The following is an 18,359-nucleotide window of genomic DNA, read 5'->3' on the forward strand; positions in this document are numbered from 1 at the left end:
AAAGTGTTTGCGTACGGCCAAATATGAAACAGTCCGAGTGCAAATGGGAATTTTCAGTGTTCGTGCAACTCTTATATACCTCACCTGGGAACACGTCACAATTCTGTTTCCATAACTTTTACTGACGCACGTGCGTAAGATCGTGAGACACATGATATACAGTGAATAAATCAGAAAATGTCTGTGTGATCAGGAAAGTGTATCTTTCATTATCAGACTGTCACAAACCCTTGCAGCACCTGATAACGTCCATTTTTAAATAGAAAAATGAATGTTCAGGAGTTGACTGACAGATTTTCTCTGTGAGCGTCAGAATTGGTCCAGATGTGGAGGTAGCATCTGACAATCATGCTGTATATGGGCCACACTCGGGCCGTTTAATAAAGCAAGCATGTGCCCTAAGTCTGGGATTTATTTTGCTCTCTGTAATTCATGATGGGCTGCATGCAACTTGCAGAGGCAAACGCCTTCCTAAGATGATTAAATGTACATTATGTTTATGAGGTTCCATCTGCTCAGACAACAATATTTTTGGATACTTTTTGGCTGAGGCACACACTCAAGACCTCAACCTCAACAACCGTGTTTGTGGACTGTGTGATTTCATTTTTAGTAAGTGCCTGTAGAATCAGCAGCTGGAATGTGGCTCTGCAGTTTCCAGTCTTTTAGACAGCACTTAGACACTTACTACCTAAGTATTGTTGCTGACCATGTCCATCCCTTCATGGCCACAGTGTACCCATCTTCTGATGGCTGCACTTTGAGACACTTAAAGACAGCGCATCTTTTGTCCAATAAATCTTTATTTTTCAGTTTTAAATAGCCGAAAATAAAAAATAACCACAGGTGAATAAAACAATATGGTGATCATCCATACAGCTACATGTGCATATCAGTTATGGTTCCTGCTGAAGCTGTAAACCAACGCTGAAGACCACCTGCAGAGGAAAATATTTGCTTGTTTGAGTTGTTTCATCATGTGTAATTCATTATCCTGAGAAATTCAGTATGAAGTCCCAATTTAAGTAAATCAAACAATCAATATTGCTGATGCAACAATACACACAGAGGACACCCATACACTCTAAAAATTATATCAAAACCCGTCCACTCTCAGTGAACACAAAGAGATGTAAATAAAACATGATGGCCTCCTTCTTCTTCTTCACTTCACTTTGATAATCCTGACTGATACTGCAACAACACCTTAAGACAGACACTTTTCCTACAGGAGAACTTTTTTTTGCCAATTAAACCTAATAATCTCATCACAAAAAATCATTCTCAAGCAGAGGCTGCAGGCATAATGTCTACCCTAAGAAAGAGACGAAAATAAGAAAGCTTGCAAGAGAGCAAACAAAGACAAAAATACAACAAACAGTCATAAAATATTTTGGGCTTTCTTTTACACTGGTTTCTTTGGCTCCTTCAGGACACTCTGAGAGTAAACCTGTGGAGGAAATACAGATCTGATCAGTAATTAGTTCCGCCCGACCACCCCACCCCCCACCTCCCGAAAAACTCGGTCATCCTACACGACTCTTACGTCTGAGCTACTTCAAATAACATAACCCCACACTCAAAATGACAGAGAAAACACATCCAACAGTAAACTAGAAGAAACACAGCAAAGATCAATTTCATGTTAGCAAAAGTGTTCACATGAGGATTTCGATCCGCTGACTCGGCTCGCCACACGATCCCCTCAGACAAGAGAGTGCTCCATTGTCGCAAGTGCTTGTTATCGCCGAGCTGAGATCAGATCACGGTGTGGGGTAAACTGTCCACCAGTAAAAAGAGACACAAAGCTTTCAAAGTTGTTCTGGCATGCACAGGAACTTTGAAAAACACCGTCCCGTGTCAATTCATGTCCTGCCCTTTTGAAGCGAGACAGACTGTGAAAATGTCAGATTCTATATGTTTGCAGCGCGCTGCTCAACAACAAACAACAGGCTGCTTGAAGTCCTCTTCATTCGTCGGTCACTCAGACCAACTACTGGTGAGCAACATCCAGTTACAATTAGGGAAATAAAGATATGCAAGAGAGAGGCTGAGTAAAGTTTGGAAGCGTTTGCACCAGTGCAAATGTTGCTATTGTTGACAGTGGTATAACTCCAACAATACCTTACACTGTACAGGGGACTGAACAACTCAATAAGGTTACGCGACAGTTGAAGTTATTCTCTCAAAGTAAGGTTTTAGGTGATGATGGAAACTGTTTGCAAAACTGGTGACTTTTGTGCTGGTGCAAATCTTACCAGGACTGACCCTTCCACAACGATGCATCAATTTAAACCTCCGAGAATAATTCAGAGATTTAGGGAAAAACTGCTCTTTTCATTGGTTTGAAAGTGGGAAGCTTCAAAGCATATGTCAGCTAGATTGGAGGCGCCGTCGAAAAACCATGTCACGACTCCTCATTGCCCGAGTCGTCCTCGTCGTAGCAGCAGTCGCCATCTTCACCCTCCACATCGTCATCATCGTAGTAATAGTCATAGAAGAGGTCAGAGCCCTCGTCGGGAGCCGGGACACGCGTACGGACGCAGTACTCGGCCAGCGTGGTGGGGACTTTCACACCGTCGCGCTCAGCTTCCGCTTTGGTGGCCATAACCTGTTTCCTGAGGGAAATATAAAGAACATATACAGTTAGTGACACAACAGTGGTTCTTCAGATAGGGCTTCTTCAGATTTGGTGTACCATCATAATAGTGTTTGACATTTTACCTGATGATTTCTACATATTCCCGGTCCTTGCCCTTGCTGTCCCTCCATTTACGGTACATGACGGAGGCGTCCACATTAGCAGGAGAGAAGGTGTTGGGTTCATTCAGCAGTGAGATCACACTCAGTAAAATGGTGCTGGAGGAAAACACAAAGGTGAGCAGCAAGTGTTAAACACTGTAAAACACTGCCCACTGCCCACAAGAGTTACAGCTCTTTACAATACATTAATAAATACTTATATCTGCTTACAGCTACATAGTGTGTTATAAACAATTCATTACATGCTTATATACTACTTATGGATATCATTTTGCTGTAGTGCAAATACTGAAGCCAAAGCAGAACATACACTCCCTGGCCATTCTATTAGATACACCCATACAATCTAATGCAATCCAGTACAACAGCTCTGCCTATATTCTATGTTTAATACTGAGGTTGTGGTGGTGGTGTTGCACTGGACTGTATTATACTGAAATGTGTTTAAAATATTCTTCCCCCCTCGTGTTTGAACACAGGGTAGATGTAGAATTTAATAATATCTCAGGCAACATTAGGAACTGTTGCACAGTGTTGATGGACAGTGTAACTACGATGGAAAAAGACATTTTTCCCACAGCAGACATTTTGACTGAATGAAATGCAGCCATTGTTAATGTCATTAATCACACCTGTGCTACACCCACAACTACAAGAACTGGAAAAAAATAACTTCACTTGTGTGTTGTTTCTTTCTTTTCAATATAAACTGAAAATTAAATTTCCAATTATTTCTGTGCTTATCTATAAATGAAACAACAAAGCCTCCAATATTAAACTAAACAAGCTTTAAAACAAGACTCCTGCTCTAAACATGACTGCAGCCTAAATCTAATTATTTTCTTCACTATTATAATTAACTGTTTGTGACTGCACATGGTATAAAAGTGGGTTCAGTTATGTCGCAGTTTTGATTGCTATTTTTGTTGTGGTGGCCGCTTCAAGGAAGGAATTAAAAATATTTTACAGTTTAAATTGAGCTGTAATAACTAAATATTATGCAGTCCTACAAATAATGGACAACAATCAAACAACAGAAATGGATTCGGTGTTGGTTTCTGAAGAGACACTGCTGAAGACAAATGTCATGTGATAAGGGTATGGGTCAAGTTAATTATTAAGGCAGCCAAGAGAATACAAAGCAGGGAGGTACCCAGAAAGGAGAGACATGTGAGGAGAGATAATGAGGGAGAGTGCTAACCGGACATTCTGGGTGGGATTCCATCTCTCTGAAGGCAGCTCTCCGCTCTGAGGGTCGTCCACTGGAGGGTGCAATATAGAAATACACACATCTCCATTCTAAAACAGAGGAAATCAACTCCTTTTACTATCTAATGCATCATGCGATCGCTGGAGGATGGCTATTTAAGTTATAGACAATGATAAGAGAACACACAAGCATGGCAAAACTGTTAGATTGAAAGTAAAAATGAGCTAGGCTGTGATACCACACCTCATAGATGTTGGGGTGCCACATCTTGGTGAGGAACCGGAAGGCAGGTGGGGAGTACGGATAGTCTATGGGGAACTTGATCCGTGCCTAGGACACAAAACAGACCTTTACATGTAGCTGTGTACTGTATTGCTACTATCTGATTGTTTTTGATGGTGCCAGCATATGAGTGGTGCCCTTAAGAGTTAACTTTGTGAATGTGAATTATGTTTTTCAGAAATGTATGTATTCTGTCTGCTCAAACCACTGCTTTGGAGCAAGTAAATAAAGCTGTTATGTCACTGCATGGTACAGTATGGCAACTAGACAGTGGAGAAAGGTTCAGCTCAGGTGGCAACAGAGCCAGATGTGGCCTTTTTTGGACTGGATGGTAAACAGGAAGGCTCTGTGTATCCTAGGAGAGTTTATATACCTACCCACAGGATTGCACAATTCCGAGAAACTTTTTCCCTTGAGTTTCTCGTGTTCTCTTAAATTAGCATATTGTGTTTTACTACTTGAAGGCACCACACTGACACTGCTGTCACTGTGTGCTGTATGTTTTAATGCACTGCCAAAGACAGTTTTCAATAAAGTGGTATTCTGTTCTTACCTTAAAATAACCCCCTTCATAATGAGTGTTTGGGGGTCCGAAAATGGCCACTTCCCAATTGTACAGATCAGCCTCATCCACCAGTGTTATTTTGAATCCCTCGACAGGCTCCTCCTGAAGGCTCTTCATCTCCAACATGAGTGCTTTCTGTGAACTGGCTACATGAGAGGGGTCGTGTTGCGCCATACTGCACTAGGTAGCTTTCAAGATTATCTGGAGTCGACAGCTGACGGGGTTTTGTTTACACGAACGCGGCTAGTGTTAGCCTAACTAGCCAAACAACCTACCGACACTGAAAAACAACTTGTGTGTTCTCGATGTTCGGAGACAATGAAACAGGCCAAACCAGCCAGGCTGCGCACAAGCCGAACAAAGGTTGCGTTGATTTGTTCCCAAAACAGATGAATTATTTGCCAATGTCAACAACCAGAAATTGGTGAATTGACCAAACCATTGTGGCTGACCGGCGCCTCCAGCTTTAGTTGATCTACCTGGTAGGGCAGTCACGGATATAAGCCGTAAATCTACTGGTCGCGGTCGGCTAATGTAAGCTAGCTAACAAACTGTACCTGACCGAGCAGCTAAAGACGAGTTTACCGTGTCACCAACAGTTTCTAACTCCTTACGAGAGCCGGAATAGAAGAGAAAGCACAACTAATGGTGTGGTCTAATCAGAAATGTAGTAAATAACGTCCTAACACTAGACTGGGTGAAGAATAATGTTGCTGAAAGGAGTCTCCTCTCCCCTCAAAACAGGCAATGGCGCCCTGTGCCGCTTGGTTTTTGTAGTTCAATTAAACTTGTAAACATTACCTCTTCCCCTGAAAGCAACCAAGAAGCCACACGATGTCGTATACATCGGCTCGGTTGCATTACATCTTATGTAACCAGGGGGGATTAGTTTAGTTGTGACCTTTATATCTTAAATACTTTATTTAAAAGTGAATTCAGAGAACTACATTTGCCAATTAACTGACGTCACGAAGACACGAATGTTTGTGTTTCTGAAAAGCTGCTCTGACCTATTTTCACTATCAAATTATTTTAACACGGGATCACATATAAGCGATCGTAAGTTGATATTGAATGTCTAACATGCTGTAAAAACTGAGGTTAAATTTAAGAGGTATTTATATGTTTTTTTAATCTTCTCAATCTATGCGCTTGGAATATGCGCCACATTGGAAAAAGGTCCTTTAAGGTGGCTTTCTCCTGCCTGTGTACCTATTTTCGAAACCAGACAACCTTTCGTATTTTTTATTAAACGTGTTAGAGGCCGAAGTAGACGTTCACTTGCTTCATTTAACGTTCTGCGAACACATACGTTATATTTATATTGTGAAGACAGCAATCCGTTTTTATCTGTTACCTCTTATTTACGCGACAGAGTGCCGTAAGGACCCCGCGCAGAAAGTTCGTGATGGGTTCGAAATCACGACGTCGGTCCTGCTCTAAGTCCAGAAGCCGGAGCCGGGGTCGGCGGAACAGGTCCAGAGTAAGCAGGTCTCGTTCCCCGGAAGACAGGAGAGGCCGCAGTCGGTCTACGGACGCGAAAAGAACCGCCCGCGGTCGAGCACGGTCCGATAGCAGGGACTCCAGCGATGGCTCCCCTGCCAGACGTCGGCCTCAACACAGGGACCATCCAGGTTCCCGAAGCGGCTCTGAGAGCGACAGAGGACGAGGACCACACCGCCCCAGGAGCAAGTCGAGGAGTGGGTCGTCCAGGTAACTGTTCTCGCTGTCTGGTGCCAGCTGGTTAGTATTGGTGTGCAATGATTTATACGTTTTCCGGCTCTAGTTACGCAGCGATTCATTATTATCATCTGGCTACTATACCAGGTACTTTGAGAATCTACTTGTATGTAATCACCTCCTCATACACACCATACCATTACGCAATCCAGTCAAAGTTATTTTATTTACCTCGGATAATCCACTCACTATCAGTTCTGCTGTTCAGTGAGTCCCTGGTACCTGTGTTTCAAAGGACCAATCGAACAATTAAAACATATATAATAGTGTTATCAGTCGCAGCCAGTCGATAAAGTGTTCTGTTTTCAGTTTACACTTGACAGCCTGTATGTAGTCTCCAATACATGGATGCTCATCAGTGAGCAAAAATGTACTAATTACTATTTTTTGTCTCAGTTCTGATTCAGATGATCCCAAAATGAGGAGGAGGAGAAAGGAAATGGAGAACCAGAGAAGAACATCTCAAGAGAGGAGAAGGGGGAGATCCCAGTCCAACTCTGACTCCCGCAGTGGAAGCAGCGATAGAGAAAGAAGAAGACGGAGAAGTCCCGACAGAAGGAGTCCAGCCAGAGACAGACAGAGAAGGGAGCGGGACAGAGATAGAGAGAGGCGGAAGAGCAGCAGCAGAGAAAGGGAAAGAAAAAGAGCGAGAGACAAAAGCCGAGAGCGGAGGAAGAGGAGTGAAGACAAGGAGCGAGGGAGGAGTGAAAGAAGCAGAGAGAGGGCTGGCAGAGATCGGGGGAGGCAGCGCTCCAGTTCACCTGAGTCGTCTGATAGCTCAGGGTCTGATCACAGGGGCCACGCAGTGAAAGAAAAGGAGGAGAGGAAAAAACAGAGAGAAATGATGAAAGCTCTGGAGACGCCAGAAGAGAAGAGGGCCAGAAGACTGGCCAAGAAGGAAGCAAAGGAGAAGAAAAGGAGAGAGAAGATGGGCTGGAGTGAGGAGTACATGGGGTACACCAATGCAGACAATCCCTTTGGTGACAACAACTTGTTAGGCACATTCAAATGGCAGAAGGTGAGTTGAAGAGCAGTAGCTGTTGATTAACTCAGACACATAAGTGTCCTGTCATAACTTGGCTTAAATATTATATCTCATTCTAGATATTTTTTTGGTGTGTGCGTTTTTTCAGGCGTTGGATAAGAAAGGTATCGGCCATCTTGGAGAAAAGGAGCTTAAAGAAAGGAATAAACGTATCCAGGAGGAGAATCGCAGGGAGCTGCAGAAGGTATGAGCAGAAGGGTAGTTTTTCATTTGGCAGTATAATGTCACAGTTGTGAGGACCAGTCCTTTCATTAATCATTATAACTGCATCTATCTAGGTGAAACAGCTTCGTCTGGAGAGGGAGCGAGAGAAAGCCATGAGAGAGACAGAGCTGGAGATGCTGCAGAGAGAGAAAGAGGCAGAGCATTTCAAAACCTGGGCTGAGCAGGAAGACAACTTCCATTTGCATCAGGCCAAACTCAGGTTAGTTTGCAGCAACAGTTACTGTATTTCCACATAAGCAGCCTCCACTTTTTATGTCAGAGGATTTCTGTAGTGATATCATTTACCGTGTGTGATCAGTTTGTTTGCACAGTTTCAGTTAAGTTCCAGGCTTCTACAATAGTTCCCGAATACATACACTGTCTTAACATCCTTGTGTGCCATGTGTTTAGGTCTAAGATCCGAATTCGTGATGGTCGTGCCAAGCCCATTGACCTTTTGGCAAAGTACATCAGTGCAGAGGATGACGATCTTGCTGTGGAGATGCATGAACCTTACACCTTCCTCAACGGGCTCACAGTCACTGACATGGATGATCTGCTGGAGGACATTAAGGTGTGTTGCTGTGTTACATTCAAGAGTCAATGTTGTGTAGCTGTAGCTTAGAATAGCTCTAATAACAGAGCATTGCTTTCACAGGGGAGATGTAATAACGGAAGTGCATTATAAATATTGCAGTGTCTTTTAACTCTTATATAATACATAATGAATATGAACCTGCAAAAAAGCATCATGTTGAAATGAACAAACTCGACTCGTGATTAGTTTTGAATCACTTCCTTAGCAATTCCTCTGAAATTGTATGAGTTTGGTAATCGCCTCACAATCTGGTCAAGTTGAGGTTTGAAAGAACTTTTCAACATCATTACAGCATCTTTCAAATTATTCTGATGGTACAAGTTTTTATTTGTAAAAAAATGACACTATTTCCACCCATAATCAGCCTGTTTCTTTCAACACAAGCATTTCTGGGTCCCTGAATCAGATCGATCTTTTTTCGTTTAAAGTGCCACTGGGCGGCGCCAAATCTCCAAATTTTCCAAAAATATTGCTTCTGGCATATTTGAGGTGTCACACTGATAGATTTTGTTTAAATTTACTTATTCATTTGGACATGAAATCAATGTTATGTCACTATAAAACAATACAGTAATATACAAACACAATATTGACCTTGAGTGATAACTCCGCTCTAAGTATAAACTCATGAGAGATGTTATGACTCTACCCATAACAGAGGCCATGTTATTAGTTGCTTTACACCATTGTTGTGTAAATGAACTCCATCTGTACGTGATTCACTGTAAGAGCGCTGTTACACTGGTAGGTTTATATGGAATTGGAGCAAGGCAAGAACGTGGACTTCTGGAGAGACATGACGACCATCACTGAGGACGAGATCAGCAAACTGAGAAAACTGGAGGCTTCTGGGAAAGGACCAGGTATGTAATTTTCCCATAATATCATCAAACAGAGGTTTTATACTCAGGTTGTCTTTATCTTCTGCTGTGTTGTTAAATTTGAAGTTGCATGTGTTGTCATGTGGAAACTTCTGTCCTATTTAGCTTCTGTGATGAGTGTAGCAGGAAGCTACGTGCAACCTCATTTATATTTTTTTCTCTTTGATTCAACCACTTTGAAACCTCAGGAGATCGTCGTGAGGGCATCAACACAGCTGTGAGCACTGACGTACAGACTGTGTTCAAAGGAAAAACATACAGCCAGTTGCAGGCGCTGCACCTGAACATTGAGTCAAAGATCCGAGCTGGAGGATCCAATCTTGATATCGGCTACTGGGAGAGTCTGCTGCAGCAAGTCAGGGTCTACATGGCCAGAGCCAGGTACGCATATGGGAACACCTGTTCTTCCTCTGCTCTTGAAGTAGTTTAAATGCGTAATTTGAGAACAACTTTTGCACTTTACCAAATGTAAATCTGTAGCAAGATGGTACAATATACGGATGGTTGAATGCCCAGTAACCCAGCAGTGGACACGAGAGTAAAACTACAATTTTATGTCCCAGGTTGAGAGAGCGACATCAAGATGTGCTGCGTCAGAAGCTGTTCAAGTTGAAACAGGAACAGGGAGTGGAGAGTGAACCTTTGTTCCCCATCATCAAAGAGGAGCCGCAAGATGACGAAGATGAGTAAGTTACCTGGAGACCACACACTGCACACATCCAGAAACTGTATAGACCAGGTGGCCCGGTCAGTTACTGTGACCTGAAGTTCAGATTTCACTTCACACCATGTTAATTCTCACTTCTGCAATTCTTTTGAGGATGTATGAAAGGAAAATAACCCCAAATGTTTTTGTAACAGCAGGGAGAGAGCAGGAGAGCGGACTAAGGAGACCGCAACAGAAGAACCTGGACAGTCATCATCATCATCGTCCTCCACAAAAAGAAAGAACAAAGCAATGGAAGATGAAGAAGAAGAGGCAGGCCCGTCCACAGCAGGAAACCAAGATGAGGATGGCGGAGAAGACGGTGACGGGAAGGACGAGGAGAAGGGTGAGGCGGTGGAGGCTGTGCTGACGGAGGAGGACCTGATCCAGCAGAGCCAGGCGGAGTACGACTCAGGGCGCTACAGTCCTACGCTGCTCATGCCTTCTGAGCTGCCTCTGGACACACACACGATTACCCCAGAGGAGGACATACACAGGCTGCAGCTGGCACGCAGACAGCTACAGGTTACAGGTATGAGACCATGCAAGCAGTAGAACTGTTGAGGAAACCAATTCTTGATGTATAAAATATGTGATGTAGATGTTTCACTGACTGTTGCTTGTTTGACTTCTCTCTCAGGCGACGCTAATGAGAGTGCAGAGGATGCCTTCGTACGTCGAGCCAGAGAGGGCATGGGCAACGACGAGGCGCAGTTCAGCGTGGAGTTCCCAGTCACGGGGAAGATGTACCTGTGGGCAGACAAATATCGTCCCAGGAAACCCCGCTTCTTCAACCGGGTCCACACGGGCTTCGAGTGGAACAAATACAACCAGACGCATTATGACTTCGACAACCCTCCGCCCAAGATAGTTCAGGGATACAAGTTCAACATCTTCTACCCGGACCTGATTGACAAGCGCTCCACCCCGCAGTACTTCCTTGAGCCCAGTCCCGACAACAAGGACTTTGGTATTTTAAGGTTCCACGCAGGTCCGCCGTACGAGGACATTGCCTTCAAGATTGTGAACAGGGAGTGGGAGTACTCGCACCGACACGGCTTCCGCTGTCAGTTCGCCAACGGGATCTTCCAGCTGTGGTTCCACTTCAAGAGGTACCGCTACAGGAGATAGACACCACGCACCAGGATGGACCAAGACCAATCACTGAGTTTTTACTATTCACAGTGTATAGTTTAGGCTGTACAGTCAGTGAGCATTGTTGTATTGCTTCAGCTGCTCTTTCAGAAAATCAGTTTGTTCTGTTCTCTACTGTTGTCTGAAAAAGTAAATTGTAATGTCGTTTGAAAAATACATATTAAAGATTTTCCCCCTTTTTTTACTCTATGCAAGCTGTCACTGGGTAAAACTCACATCTATATCTTCAAAACTGAACTGTCATAATACCTAACAAAAAAAGAACTGCAAGTAACTTCCACATCTGTTCTTCACATTCTTCTCAAGACCAGTCTTGCAGAAAACTAGTAAATCCTGCTGGCTATATTTATGTACACTGAAACAGCAGGCGGACCAAGTAGAAAAGGTTTAATACAACAAAGCAAAATCTAGAGGTTAGACATGAAAATGGCTCAATTTCAGTTATTGTAAATTCCCTGTGAAAATCATACCAGTCTTTACAAGACAGGATTTGCAACAATTAGTAAGAAGCTAAAAACATACTTTTAAATGGACACAATTGTATTAAAACAAAACAAAAGGTAAAGCAGAAATTCCAGCATGTCTCAGTCTTTTGGTGTGTTCAGTCTCAACAGTTTATAGTCTCTGAAAACACAATTTTGATCACTTGGGACGCTCTTATGCTCCTGAGACACTTAAGTTTTCTGTAATTCCATATGGGCTGGGCACCAGAAAGGTGCAGGACACTCAAATCAATTAATCAAATGTACTCCCAACTTTCTGTTTAGGCTGTGAAAGTTGACATTTCAGTTCTCAAATATCACATCTGAACTGCTGACTCCAGTCATTGTGCTTAGAAACAAGAGGGTTTGTGGCATTCCCTTTAATCTTTTTAACTTGAACTGTGCTCAGGGGTAAACTGAGTAATCTGCTTGTCATTTTCAAATTTCTGAGTCATCATCAATGTACTGCAGAGATGGTAGGTTCACAGTCTCCTCCCCTGCAGCACTGATTTCTGCTGCCCTTCCAGAGTGGTTGTTATTACTACCACTGTCTCTTCCAGACACCAGGGGCTTGTCCTCTACTGGTACAGGCCTCTGTACCTCTTGAAAGGTCACACTAGAATTCAGACCCCTCTCCTCATGGGACTCTTGAGATTGTTCACTATTCTTCTTTCCACAGTTCCAGGGAAGAGGTATGTGGCCTTTATAAAAGTTCCAGGCCAGAAGGATGAGAAGAGCAACAACTAAGAGCGCGACTACAGCCTGAAGTCCAGCTACAGAGGGGCCATCCTTCTGGGCTTCTGGGAACAATATATGACGATCCTTGTCTGAGGTTATACTGACCTGGTACTCAGCCACAGTGGTTGTGTACTCTTCAGTTTTGGAGCGCTCCACAGACTGGCAGCGGTACCGACCACCATCGCTGTCTGAAGCGTTGAGTATAAGCAGTCCGTCTTGTAGTAGCTGAAGCCGAGCTGAAGGGTTAAGAGGCTGGTTGTCCCGCTCCCATGTGGTTTTTGCCAAGTTGGAAGGTGCAGGGCAACTGAGCTTCATGTTACCACCGGTCCAGATGGACCGATCAATGGGTTTAACAGGATCTGAAAACAAAACAGAATCTTCACGTTTGCATTTTCAACCCACAGTCAACCTAAATGTCAACCTAAATTCTGATTCTTTTAAGTGAAGGTGGAAGCACTGGTCATACTGCGCTGGCTAAAGTGTTCACTAACTCACCAGCAGCTGGGCAAATTGAGGCATTTCCTTCTTTCACACTTTGGATAAGCTCTCTGAAGCAGAAGAAACAACAACTGAAATTTAGTTTGGACAGACCTGACATCAACACTGCTTGCGCTACATGTTGAGACAGCCGCCTACCTTTGTGAGTCAGAAACAGCAATGCATTTTTTATCAACTTTGTCCCAGCCACAGTATGGGTCTCGGGCTAGAACACAGTCCATACAGGATGAGGACCTGTAACAGCTGGCCAGTGGTATCTGTACTGCTCCGTAGTCTGAGCCTGCATAGATCTGACCCTGTACACATTGAACACACATACATTGAATAATGATTTCAAAGTAATATGCCATTAACTTGACTATGGCAGGGTTTTAAATTACCGTGACATTAGAAGATTTCAGTATCTTGATTTCCTCTGGCAGCTGGAAAAGTTGCATTTCCTCTATGATGAACATCTCTCCATCGTAGTTCACCGCTTTCAGCATGGTGCCTTCCTCTTTTTGTAGAAAACAACAGAGACATGCTATATTTATAAGCTGACACATATGGCTGTATGCATAACACTTACGTTGCTGGGTTATCAAAAGCAGCACAGTTAAATATAGGAAGTTGCAGAGTGCTGCACTGTTGCAACCCTGAACACGCACCTGTGCCTATGAACATCACTTTGTACTTGTTGCCATCTGCAGCCTGCACTTCGTTGACTATGATGCGTGTAAATGCAGATCCCCTTTGCACCAGCAGAGGCTTGTTGTCTATTGGCTGGATAGCCTGGTCCATGAGGGGCTTATCTTTGATAAATTGAAGGGTACGGTCTGGGAGGTCCAGGGTCTTAGTTATACCCGCTTTACGAGCCTCATTGTTTATGCACTGGCGAGAGAAGAGGGGAAGGAAAGAGAGGGAGAACAACGGAGTCAAAGTACAAAAGGAATCAGTTTCCTGCTGAGCCACTCGTAAAAAGAGTTGCTTTCTGAGATTTTGTTTTGTTTCTAACACACACAGACACACACAGACACACACGCTGAATAGTGGGCAGACTCACAGCTCCAGGCCGGGGGACTGGGACATCTCCGCTATACATCACCCACTTAACAAAAGAGGTTTCTACGGGGACTGGAGTCTTGTACTTCCCCTCTGCAAACACTCTGCTGATGTCGGATACCCGGTACGCACACACTGCAGACAGGTCTGATGTGTCCCTGAAACACACAAACACACACAGAAAATGTGAGCCAAGTGTTGTGCCAAAGACCATTAAAGAAAAAGCACCCCCCCCGACACAAACACATTTGTACATTTGTTAATTCACAACGTACGCCTGTGGTGTGAAGATAGCGTAGAACAAACACTCCTTCCAGTGCTGCTGGGGGTCACACCAGAGGTAAGTGTCCTGGATAATGTATGGCAGCTGGGAATCCAGCACTGGGCAGTCCAGTCTGGCCTTCAGGAAGGATGTCCACTTCTTCTGCAAAGTCCTCTGACCTCCAAGATCCCCCTGTGAGCACAGATGGACACCGTAACGCCAGAAAAAACGGGATGCCCCATCAAGGCCAGCCAACAACAGAAAGGGCGGAATAAGAACACGTGAGGAAGTGTTGTTTATATACTTCTGTTGTGTTGGGAAACAGAGCAGCGTGCATGGTAAAGTCTTTATCACCTTGCAGACGCGAGCCACACGGGAGACCACCAGTTTGTTGTAGCAGTCGCACTCCACAGCTGTTTCACTGAAGAACAGGTAAACCTTGTCATCATCTCCCTCCTCACTTTTATCACTCTCTGGCATCTGAACCATGGAAACAAAGCTGGGCTCTGGCATAGAAATAAGAAAAAACATTAACTTTGACTCAGCTACAAACCAAGCCAAGCTGAGAGAGTTCAGTTCAGAGACAGAGACAATCCTAAATAATACTATCACATCTTACCGTTAAGCCAGGAACTCTTGAACTCAGTGCGTATGGAGACAGGAGAGCTGCGCATCAGGACGGGTTCAGAGCCCAGGAAGTTCATTGAAGTGGCTGAGTACAGGTTGTTATCTTATAAAATGAGACAGTGAACATAGAGACGTAAATGAAAAACATTTTGCTTCATTAAACCATCTCTGAAAATGTCTTATCTGTTATTTGACAGCTACTCACCAACCATGATGGAGGCATATCTCTGGAAAGGATCAAATGGACACTTCCCTTTGCCATCATCTTGTTTCTTCTGAAGAGTCAGCTTTCCATCTGTATAGGTCTGCACAGATAGACACACCATTTAATCCTGTGAACGATCTGATGGAAAAATTACAAAGCATTTTTTCCCCATTCAGTTTGTACAGTACGACATGTGGCTCTGAATTCATCTCACCATGTAATCACACTCTGGATCGAATGCATTGGTTCCACACACATACATCCTGTCATCCTCCATCTTATGCAGGATCCTTATATAGTTAAGGCACTCCGTCTGCAAAGGCAATTTAAAAAGCAATGACTACATCTGCTCAACACACAGTCAGTTCTAATTAGCAAAAGTTAAAAGGACCCACCTCAGGATCTTTGCCTTTGTTTTTACATTCATCTTTCTGTTGTTGTGTCACTTCCCATTTCACCTAAAAGAGTGGCAACAGTTTTAGTTACACAATTCTCCACAATTTTTTTTTCTTTTTTTAAGTGTTTTTCTATGGCAGAGATGGTGAATGCGACACTAAAATGTGATGAGGGTCCTTGTTGCCCTGAGCAGAGCCTGTCAGGCAGCACTTTTTCCAGAGCACAGAGCTTCTTGGGATCAGATTAAAACCTGAGGGCAACTGCTGCCTGAGAGGCTTGGTTCAGGGCAAAGAGTCTTGCACGATAAGGATTCAAGGATTCAAGGAGCTTTATTGTCATTCCAACACATGTGAATATGAGGTGAAATGAAATAGGATATTCTGGTCCCGGTGCAAGCCAATTACAGAATAAATAACAAACTAAGTATAAAATAGAATATGCAAATATAAGCTAAGAAGTAATAAATATAGAAAATTCACAGTATAGGAAATAATTCACAGTATAAGCAAGTCTGTCCTTACAAACTTTGCCACTCTCGTCCAAGAAATCTTTGATAAGGAACTTCTAAAGTTGACAAATGATAACAATTAATGGGCGCTGCTCCAAGACAGAACTGGCCTTAGCGGCAGTGTTAACAAAGGCGTTCTTACCGAAGCAAGTTTCTTGGAGATGTCTTTGAGGTCAAGAGCATACACCGCCTCCCTGGCGCCCAGCACTAGCAGATCCAGGTCTTCTCTCAACAACATGGTGGAGTAGTTGGACACACCCTTCTCATGAAACTGGTGAACGTTGACCACTAGAGACAGGATGTGACTGATTCATTTAACAATCACCAGGTATTAAACCTTGTTTCACAATGAGTCTGTCCCAACTCAGACAGAGTGTGAGCTGGCACGCTGTAAGCCAAGGTTACACAAGACAGATAGCCGTACTCACTGTTATAGGGCACAGATCTGCGGGGAACAGAATCCAGTGGTGAGTCTTCTTCCAGCATCAAGGCCAGGGGGAGCAGCCAGAAGACACTGAGGGACAGCAGCGGATGCATGGCTCCTTTGTTCAAGTTAAGAGGAATTTAAGCTTTATTGTTTCCCTAACAGTCAGTCATACAGGGGTAACGACAGCGAGTGGCATCTATGACGTGATGAGGTCTGTGCTGACTGAAGAACCCCGGCCCCTTTACTGGCCCCGCTCAGCAGGCCGTCCATGGTGAGATAGATGGCACAGACCAAAGAAACAAAGACGAGGAGGGCTGAAAGAGACAAGGTTGGACGGATATCACAATCAATTCACCAAACACGTGAGACCTGACAGAGAAAAAGCAAAACACCAAATAAAAAGGGAGGATGGGAGATGTGAGGAGAAATATTAAAGCCGCGTTACAAAACAAAGTGAAAGAAACAACAACAACACCAGAAAGAAAAAAAAAACAGTAGAGGAATGGCCAGAAAGGACAGAGTGAGCTAAAGTCAGCACGGCAGTAATTCTGTCAGTGCCATAGTGATGTTAATGCAGGGCCATGAAAGGCATTCAGCAGGGTGCAGGGATGTCAACCTCAGCTCTCCTGCAGCACCAAACACAAGCACACAATGAGAGATTCACTGAGCGTGCCAAGAGAGAGCAGTGTGGATGAGTGAGGAGACGAGCACCAACCAAGTCTGTTGCTAAAACTCCTACACACTCTGACAGGAAACATGTTGGTTTCAGTCACTGTTACCCCACAACAAAACGTCTGGACTTGCTTCCCGTGTAATTACAGTGCTCTAATAGAATGACAGCTGTTGTTTTAAGTGGTCCTGTCCGGCGGTGTTAGTTACTACAACCTGCTGGGTGGGTGTGTACTGAAGGTGCCTCATTACCAAATAGAGGTGTGCTCTGTTTTACTGATGAGCTGCGGCATGTCAGAGAATGCAGCCCCGATAAGATGGTTCACATATTTGGCCCTGGGGCCGTAGCCAGCTTCACTCAACACCAGTCTACACTCTCACACACACAACACACAACACACACACTGCACCTTGGCTTTCGTATTAATGCGCCAAATGCCTCCTGTAGCAATAACAAGCAAGTTTGGCTTGAAGCTTTAGAGTTGTTAAAGTTAATAACGCGACACTGAGCAAAGTAAGAGTAAGCTAGTGAGTTGTTTTAGTTTATTTACAGGCGAATTTGTTATTTTACTGCATTTAATTAAGGTTTAAGCTCAAATTTACCCCCAAAAAGTTGAGATAAACGTGCTAGCAAAGAGCACAAAGAGCAGCAGATTAACCGTCGACAAACACTATCAAAGTTAATCACTTACCTGTGCACAGACACGCCCAAGACTGCGGAGACCTCCATTAGAAATAGTCCCAACACCTGTTTAACCGCAATTTCTAAATCATCACCACTTCATTAACTCACACGTTGGTAGTAAAACTAAGTCACAGTATATATAAATCTGTGAGGCAGAGCAATAAACCCGACACAGGCGCAGCTAGTACCTGCTAATACATGTGAAACTTGGACTCGCGCTAGCTTGCAACTTCCTTCAGAAACTCTGTAGGTTCATTTCTCTGAACCACAGACCACAGTGGAAAAAAACTCCTCTCTAAAGGCTCAGCAGTCAGTCTGTCTGTGTCGGTCCTCTCAAAGACACAGCGGTCACCCGTTATTGTACAGAGACCCTCAGCACTCACACCCCGCGGTGAAAAGGATCTGAATGGCTGCTGCTGCTGCTCTGGTTGGCTCCGCACGTTTTTTTTTAACCTCCCTCAAACTGCTGCTGAGACGGCGGAGGGCGCTGATCTCTGGTCTGATTGAGTTTTCATTGTGCCCGCATGCTTTTATGTTTCGGCAGAGGGCACAGCTGATAAAAGATGGGCGAGGGAAATGATGAAAGCAGATGGCTGGTGTACAGGGCGTATGTTTTGGTTTTGTACTAGAATAAACATGTTCAAACAGGAGTGATGGAGCAACGTTACTCAC

The 18,359-nt window shown here is 43.9% G+C and overlaps 3 protein-coding genes across 3 annotated transcripts; 1 reads left to right on the top strand and 2 right to left on the bottom strand.

Annotated features, from left to right (window-relative positions):
* Positions 1-783: 783 nt before the first annotated feature.
* On the bottom strand, positions 784-5,644 carry LOC108883610 (ubiquitin-conjugating enzyme E2 R1). Its single transcript, XM_018676949.2, has 5 exons — positions 4,809-5,644; positions 4,217-4,303; positions 3,965-4,062; positions 2,725-2,859; positions 784-2,618 (listed from the first exon to the last, which is right to left on the bottom strand). The coding sequence occupies exons 1-5, from the start codon at positions 4,992-4,994 to the stop codon at positions 2,408-2,410; spliced, it is 717 nt and encodes a 238-aa protein (XP_018532465.1). The 5' UTR covers positions 4,995-5,644; the 3' UTR covers positions 784-2,407.
* A 529-nt stretch (positions 5,645-6,173) lies between these two features.
* cactin lies at positions 6,174-11,338 on the top strand. The gene is made up of 10 exons (XM_018676947.2): positions 6,174-6,533; positions 6,957-7,578; positions 7,694-7,789; positions 7,884-8,029; positions 8,221-8,383; positions 9,156-9,270; positions 9,477-9,669; positions 9,852-9,974; positions 10,150-10,526; positions 10,635-11,338. Exons 1-10 carry the CDS (start codon positions 6,229-6,231, stop codon positions 11,123-11,125), a joined length of 2,631 nt encoding a protein of 876 aa, XP_018532463.1. The 5' UTR covers positions 6,174-6,228; the 3' UTR covers positions 11,126-11,338.
* Positions 11,339-11,519: 181 nt separating this feature from the next.
* sema4e (semaphorin 4e) lies at positions 11,520-18,199 on the bottom strand. The gene is made up of 16 exons (XM_018676948.2): positions 17,876-18,199; positions 17,695-17,750; positions 16,335-16,647; positions 16,049-16,194; positions 15,398-15,460; positions 15,217-15,315; positions 15,003-15,102; positions 14,790-14,900; positions 14,525-14,676; positions 14,184-14,362; positions 13,910-14,066; positions 13,515-13,737; positions 13,248-13,363; positions 13,006-13,163; positions 12,865-12,917; positions 11,520-12,728 (listed from the first exon to the last, which is right to left on the bottom strand). Exons 3-16 carry the CDS (start codon positions 16,441-16,443, stop codon positions 12,070-12,072), a joined length of 2,325 nt encoding a protein of 774 aa, XP_018532464.1. The 5' UTR covers positions 16,444-16,647; positions 17,695-17,750; positions 17,876-18,199; the 3' UTR covers positions 11,520-12,069.
* Positions 18,200-18,359: the final 160 nt, after the last annotated feature.

The sequence above is a fragment of the Lates calcarifer genome, linkage group LG4, assembly GCF_001640805.2.
Source record: "Lates calcarifer isolate ASB-BC8 linkage group LG4, TLL_Latcal_v3, whole genome shotgun sequence".
In the NCBI taxonomy this organism is placed as follows: Eukaryota; Metazoa; Chordata; class Actinopteri; family Centropomidae; genus Lates; species Lates calcarifer.

What these genes read in the sequence shown, in the direction of transcription:
- cactin (XM_018676947.2), top strand. Translation starts at nt 6,229, where the DNA reads ATGGGTTCGAAATCACGACGTCGGTCCTGCTCTAAGTCCAGAAGCCGG. An exon ending in GGCTTCTGGGAAAGGACCAG is followed by an intron (nt 9,271 to 9,476) that starts GTATGTAATTTT and finishes TTGAAACCTCAG; the next exon opens with GAGATCGTCGTGAGGGCATC. An exon ending in GTCTACATGGCCAGAGCCAG is followed by an intron (nt 9,670 to 9,851) that starts GTACGCATATGG and finishes TTTATGTCCCAG; the next exon opens with GTTGAGAGAGCGACATCAAG.
- LOC108883610 (XM_018676949.2), bottom strand. Translation starts at nt 4,994, where the DNA reads ATGGCGCAACACGACCCCTCTCATGTAGCCAGTTCACAGAAAGCACTC. An exon ending in GGCACCCCAACATCTATGAG is followed by an intron (nt 4,063 to 4,216) that starts GTGTGGTATCAC and finishes CCTCTGTTTTAG; the next exon opens with AATGGAGATGTGTGTATTTC. An exon ending in AATCCCACCCAGAATGTCCG is followed by an intron (nt 2,860 to 3,964) that starts GTTAGCACTCTC and finishes GTTTTCCTCCAG; the next exon opens with CACCATTTTACTGAGTGTGA.
- sema4e (XM_018676948.2), bottom strand. Translation starts at nt 16,443, where the DNA reads ATGCATCCGCTGCTGTCCCTCAGTGTCTTCTGGCTGCTCCCCCTGGCC. An exon ending in CAGATCTGTGCCCTATAACA is followed by an intron (nt 16,195 to 16,334) that starts GTGAGTACGGCT and finishes TCCTGTCTCTAG; the next exon opens with TGGTCAACGTTCACCAGTTT. An exon ending in ATATGCCTCCATCATGGTTG is followed by an intron (nt 14,901 to 15,002) that starts GTGAGTAGCTGT and finishes TCATTTTATAAG; the next exon opens with ATAACAACCTGTACTCAGCC.